The 6,971-nt window shown below is 39.1% G+C and overlaps 1 protein-coding gene across 1 annotated transcript in view; it reads right to left on the bottom strand.

The window, feature by feature from the left end:
* The window catches only part of RGS10 (regulator of G-protein signaling 10), a gene marked incomplete at its 5' end in the record, with an annotated part of 12,334 nt that extends 6,980 nt beyond the window's left edge, over positions 1-5,354 (bottom strand). Inside the window, 2 exons of the mRNA XM_009706711.1 lie at positions 3,667-3,753; positions 5,236-5,354. Coding sequence (XP_009705013.1) covers positions 3,667-3,753; positions 5,236-5,354 — 206 coding nt within the window. The remainder of the gene's footprint in view (positions 1-3,666; positions 3,754-5,235) is intronic.
* Positions 5,355-6,971: the final 1,617 nt, after the last annotated feature.

Consider the following 6,971-nt stretch of genomic DNA (forward strand, 5'->3'; position numbering starts at 1 on the left):
GAGCTGAGGCAAGGAGTTTGTGCTTTCCTGCTGCAAGAAGATAGGCTGAATCCAGTCCATCTAAAACCTGCCTAGACCAGTAATGTAGCCTGCTTGCTGCCTAGCTCTGCAGATGCTAAAAACTTCCCTTGCTCCCCAAAATGTGCATGCGTTTTGTATTAGCTTACCCAAACAGGAAAACAAACACAAACTCATGAAGCAGTCTGGTCCGAACTCCATTTCTTCCTTCTCCTGACTAAGCATTCCCACCACTAGTCTAGAACCAACACAACAATCAAGAGCCTGGTTTCTTTCTTGCCAGTGCTCCCTCTTGGTCCCGTGATCTAGCAATCCTGGCTGCATAGTGGCTCACATTCAAGAGGAAGGGGACAGAGAAGATGCATCCGCACAGCATCTTGCAAGATCTGCCTGTGTTGGCTTGATATAAGTCAGCTTCTAGGCAGAGCCCACATGACTGTGGTTAGAGTAACGACTGAACCAAATTTAGTAAGTTTTGAGGAAAGGCCCAAGATATTTTCATAGAATAGCACTAACACAGTTAGACAATCTGCAAACAACATAAAGCAGGAGCAGAGCAAGCCTGCATCTACCTGCAAAGACCAGAAAAGACATGAGGGAAGGACAGAACATTTACTGAGCCAACTACCCTAATGGTATACCAGCCTACACAAAGCCAAACACTACTCCAGGGTGACACCGAAGGGATGACAATAACACTAGGCACAACGGATACTTAATCCACCGGCCAGGTGGTGACCTTTGTGCAAGTTTAAACCGACCAAGAAAAACTTTTCATTACTTGACATGAGAGTGTTAGCGTGGGGTTTATCTTATACTTTAAAAATAGGGGAGGAAAAAAAAAATCCCATTCAGTCTGGGTTAAATTGAAATCAGCTTCATCTGACCAGAAGTCTAAGTGTCTATGAGCTAGTTTCTGTGGTAAACCAGTTTTAATGAGAAGCAGGTTATAAAACAAGTAAAAAGTTGGGTTTAGAATACTTTGCTCACATTAAATAGATACAAAGCGATTTCTGCAAGAGTCACTTTCAGAAGACAAATTCATGCTTCATACTACCATAAACACTGGAAAGATTTCTATTTTTAGTGCTTTTTCTAGCTTAGTAAATTATCTAAACAAAGCCATCCATAAGCAGTAGCTATAAAAACTTACTGTAAGTCTGTGTCATTCTAAAGCACATTTATTCTAGCCAGCTCTAATAGCTTTGGCAGTGCTAGACTCCAGATTGACCATACTGTGTAACGATTGGTACTGAATAATTAAGGTAAATGGAACCTAGTTAAGGCTCTGCCCATTCATTTGGCAATTCATTCGAGCATTCACTAAAGTACTATCTCTATACATCAGATTACCATTTCCTGTACTAGCATCTGCAATCCTAAAATAGCTAAAAAGATGGAAATTACTTAGCAAGGGAAAATACGATTATTATCCCATTGCAAAACGTGGGACCTTACAGAAAGATTTTCCAGTTTCACTTCTATTTTAAAATGCAGTTTGACACCTGTCCAAGGGGTTATCAAGAAAAGGCTACATACCTCTTGGCAAGGACACTGTACAACGTACAAAGGAAAAGTATCTGCCCTGTACAAAGCAAAGGGTTCTTCCTATTTGGTTGTGGACTGTTATGCTACCTTCTATTTCACCGTCCCAGAAAGCAAATGTTTTTAATGGCGTAGGGAGATCAAGAATACCTAGATCCCCAGGCCCAGCATATTGAACATATCAGCCAAGATGATGTCTAGACATTTGGGGACAAAAGAGAGGAAATGCTTTGTCACAAACTGACAATAATGAGATCTGCGGCTCGTGCCGAAACAGAGCCAGGTTAGCAGGACTGATGGTACCACGCTTGCCCAGACAGGAGGTGGCTTCCAATGCAACCCAGACCTGCTGCAGTTGAAACATTCCCTTACAGGCATGAGGAGAGGAGGACTCTTGGCCTCACTCCAGCTACTGATAACTGCTGCCATCATAGTGGCACCTAGCACATTTCCCTCTTTTATCGTATCTCATTTACTTTATTTCTCTTGAGGCCTTACATCTTACAGAAAAATAGCCTGATTAGTTGTTCCTTTCTGAAGACTATCTGCATTTGGGGACCTTAATGAGGGAGGGAAGTAGATAAATACACAAAGCTGAAATAGTGCTAAATATTAAAATAGTACTAAATATTCATAGTCAAATTGAACATTTTCCTCTTCTTGCAAAAATTACTATTTTTGTATTTTTGACAGATTTATCAATACCAAAAAATATTCACAACTGAAACAAGCAATTTGTTTTGAGGGGAATGCTTTTTCAGTGCAAAACAGAGAATATTTACAGAAAGCAGACTCCCCTCTCAAAAATATGTTTTGTTGAAAATCCAGGAATTTTTTTTCTGTTGAAAATCTGCTGGGAAACAGTTTCAGCTGACAATATTTGACTGACCTTAAGAGAGGAATCCTGGAGTCTGGACAGAGCTCTTTTACGCCTGCACTTTATAGCCCAGTTCCCCCACCTGATTCCTATTCCCTGACTTTTCTGATGTTACTCAAAGCATGTATGGTCCCATCTGAAGCAGATTTAAGTGGCATTTTCCCAGCCTCACCTCCTCATGGTACTCTACTTACTTTGGCCAGAAGAGTGCAAAAGGGGCTGTACATTTGCACCCATTGCCTTCTGAAATGCTCCCTTTGGCAACAAGAGCTGCACGCACGTGAAAAGCATAAAGGTGGGATTTCAACAAAAGGGCTTATAGGATTTAGGAGTCTGACTATCAAGGACAGTGATGCTTAGCCGGAGTTTTGAAACTACTTCATTTCATGCTCACATAATCCTCATCTCAAAGATCAAATAAATTTGGAATTTCTCAAAAAAAAAAAAAAAAAAAATCACAAAAACTTTTTCAGAAACAAGCAAACAAAACACAGTACGTATGTATTTTAGGCCTGACTCTATAGTCTTCAAAGCCTAAATGTGAAAGTGGATCCTGTGTTCCTGGTGGATCTAAATGTAGACCAAGATCCAAGCAGTGGAAAAAAAAAAAATTCACTGGAGGTGGCTGGTTGAAAAATTTCCAATAGAATATTTTTTACTACAAAAATATAGCTTTCAGGAAAATGAAAATGCTCTGCAGGTACATATCAATTGGAACAAATATTTTTTAAAAAAAAATCTAAATGGACACTCAATTTATTTTGGTTTGTAACTTGTAATTTGATAAGGCAAAACTTTTCATTTTGGTATTGTAAAACATTTTGTTTGCACTGTTTGTTATTTTTATGTTCCACTAAAATGTTATAATGGTGTACATTTTCACGTAATAGCTGTTATGCTTTAAAAAAAAGTCCTGAATGAAATGTCTTTATATTTTCAAGCAAAATGATGCAACATCACTGAATTAAACCTTTTGCTATTCCCAAGCAACAATGAAAAGTTCTCAGCTTTCAAAACATGGGAAACTTGACAATTTCAGCATTTTGTTTTGATTTGACATAGAAACAGCTTTGTTTCCAAACAATTTCACCACCGTGATTTCAGGGCAATTCCTTCAAATATATTTATTCACACTCACATGAAGCAAGTTATGCATCAGAAACGTTATAGCTCCAGCTCTGCTACAGAAACTTTGTTGACAAGTAACATTTATCTAGGAAACATACCTGTTTTTTCCCCTGTGTTTTCTTAAATTCTTCACATGCTAGCCAGAACAAAACGTTTTCTTCACTAAATTCTTTCTTTAAAAATTCCTAGGGAGGAGAAAAACAAACAAACATTAGGATCCAATTTCTCCATTGTTTTTCTCTCTTCCTACTATAGCCATTAAAACTAGAAGACGCCTACAGCTAGCTTTACCATGGTATGAGTTTACTTAATACAGCGTAACAGAACCACTGCATTAGTGCATCTGCACACTACCAAGATACAAATGAACAATCATATATTCAGCACTTTGAAAGCACATTCCAGGAGAATGATGAGCTACATTTCATCTCTGAGCATATCAGTAACTAACAGGAAGAGTTTTTTCAGTCTCCCTTAAATAACTTGAGCAATTTTACAGTCATTACTCAAAGGGAAATCCAAAAAGAGATGAATTCATTAGCAGGTGAGTAAAATGAACTATTTTAATGAGAGTCACAGGTCGCTTGAGATTCTCATCTAGTATCTTTCTGATCTTTTAATGAGTAAGATCTCTACAAATAAAAGTGTTTCTAAACATGCTAATCAGTGGCAACAAATTCACTTAAGTAAACTAAAGCAGAAGATGTATTTGCGTTCTCTAGACGGTGTTTAAACAAAGCGCATTCCTCCAAAAGTGAGGCATGTTTTAAAATGGCGAAAAAACGTACATTAAATGTCTTTCTAAAACATAATGACTGAAATATTTATAGCTCTGAGATCATCCTTTTTCTCTTTCAAGCATTAGAAAATAGAGATTAAGTAATGCCAAGAATGAAATAGCACCAAGATGACTTTTTTTTTTTAAAAAGAATTCTAAATCACAGTGTTTTGTATTTCTAATTTACATCACTTTTCAAACCAGTCTGGCAGGAAACTATTTTATTCCAGTGCATTTTGTCAGTGTTTGGTATGGCAAAGCCATACTTAAGTAGGTAGTTCCTACTCCTATAGCTAATATGGCAAGAAGGCCTTGAAAAACCAACTCGCCAGCCTCACCTAATTAATCCTCAAGCTTGCATTTTGAGCTGCACAAGCCCACACTTTGTAGTAAACTTAAAAGGAATTCTTTTCAGTACAGCTGCTGCAACAAAGAGTAAGAGCCATACAGAGTTATCAGGCTCAGGGGCTGTTAGTGGTAACTCATTGCTTAAGTAAGGACAATGTACGAGAATAAAGAGCACAGGATCAGTCCTCAGTGATAAATAATGCTTGGCAAGAGAGATCAGTGGCTCAAGGACTGTAGTTTATCCAACAGTAACTTGTTAATCCTTGCAACAGCTGATAGATCCGATTAGAAAGATGGAACCAAAAGTCTTCCAAGTGCCTTATGAGAACAAGCTGCAGTGGCAGTGGGCAAAAGGCACTACCCCAGAAGCTCAGCAAACGCCACAGCTCTAGCTCTGCCACCTCTGCTCAGGGTACGTATCTAGAAGGATGTATGCCTATGTGCTTACAGCACTGACACAGCTGCACCATTTATGCTGAGACTCATTCAGCTTTAAATCCTAATTTCGGTTTATATAAATATCCATAGTTAATATAGCAACCCTAAATCGTTTCACTCCTTCTGGATCTTCGAGGAGGTTCTCCAGTGATGTAGCCCATTTTGAGGTTCCTTTCAAGGTTTGGTGGCTGCTGCTTGGGTGACCCTCGCTGTCATTTATCTCTGGAAAAAAAATGAAAAAAAAGCCATCTTCATTAGAAGTGACGAATGTCACAAGCATTTCTTCCCCACTGTCCTCTGCACCCTTGGATTACAGCTGCTCTTTTTAATGGAAACACCATAAAACTGAAAATAAACACACACACAAGTTTGAATTCTGCTTTGCCTGTAAGGAGGTAAAAATGCCTTGCAGGTATATAATTCATGAATGTGTAAGTAGGCGCTGTCACTGTTTTATAGGAGTTCAAGCACCTTTCGCATGTGGAACACAATGACCACAGCCTATGTAGTAAAAGGACCATTTGCTTTTTGTTCTGGCACTGTCAACGACATTGGCTTCTACAAAGCGAATCCTGGTCAGTCACACACATGGAATTTATTTTTAAGAAAAGAATCATCACTGGAGGTTGAGAAAAGGCAAAGAAAGAAGGAAAAATAATGCTTTGTTTAGCAGGAGAACAAGTCCAATATGTTAACCCAGTCTAACGGGAGGAAAGACAGCTGGCAGAAGAGCCTCATTCCAGCTGAGTCGACCTGCTATCGGGCAAGTGGTATTTGGATGTTTTTTCTGTTTCCTTGCTTGTTTTCAAGTTCACTGAAATTCTGCTTTCACAAGGTGTACTGGCCTGTGCCCACATCTTATTTGCCAGCCAGCCTTCTCACAGATAGTAGAGATGGTATACATTTTTGAATTTTTCTATCCCAGAGACAAGTACGTTACATCCAAGGCTGGTGATGCCAAAAAACTTGTTTGCTGGCTACCCATCAGGAAACCTATTACTTGGGAAGACTCCAGGAATTTTACTGCTGATCTGAAAAACTCTAAAACAGACACAAAGCACTTGGCCTTTCCTCTCATGCATGAAATGCCCAGGGAAGACAGCAGGAGTGCAGGCCATGAGAAGTCAGGCTAAGAGCTTCACTTCAGGTCACCACACACTGGAAAGGTGCACAAAACTCTTACTGTAATCAATACAGCTTCTATTTATTTTTATAACCCCTTCATTTCTCCCTACCAACTTATTGGAAATATGGATCTTAGGATCTTCTGCTTAAGCTCTTTTAAAAAACCCTTCCTCCACCATGAAATTAAACCTCAGCAAGTATCTCAAAAAACTATCTATGCAGAGCTATACTATCAGATGCCCTTTTCAGCTGGTAGCTAGAATGATAAATTCCAAGGTTAAAGCCCTACAAAATATTAGCACGACAGCAAAGCCTACTGAGTTTTGGTTGGTAGGGACCTGTAGAGCCTATTTGTTTTTCTAACAGTGAGACGGACCACTGTTTTAAACGAATGAACATCTCCTCCCTTGACAAGAGTAGTTTTTTTATACAGGAGAAATTACAAAGCTGGAAAAGATGTAAACTTTCTGGAGACGTGGATTCCATACCCACTGCCTAATACTGAGAGATGTACACTCATGCTCCAAGTAAATACAGATGCCAAAGAAAGGAATGCATCCAAAATGATTGAGCAAATGGTCGCTGCAGGCTACATTTTTCCTGTGTAAATCCTGTCCCTCCTTTGCCTGTCCCGCTCTCACTCTATGATGCAGTTACAGCACCAACCTGAAATTTCTTACACAGTGAACGCATGACTCTGTGCCTGCACAAAAC

Source organism: Cariama cristata, unplaced genomic scaffold, assembly GCF_000690535.1.
Source record: "Cariama cristata isolate BGI_N322 unplaced genomic scaffold, ASM69053v1 scaffold25458, whole genome shotgun sequence".
Lineage (NCBI taxonomy): Eukaryota > Metazoa > Chordata > Aves > Cariamiformes > Cariamidae > Cariama > Cariama cristata.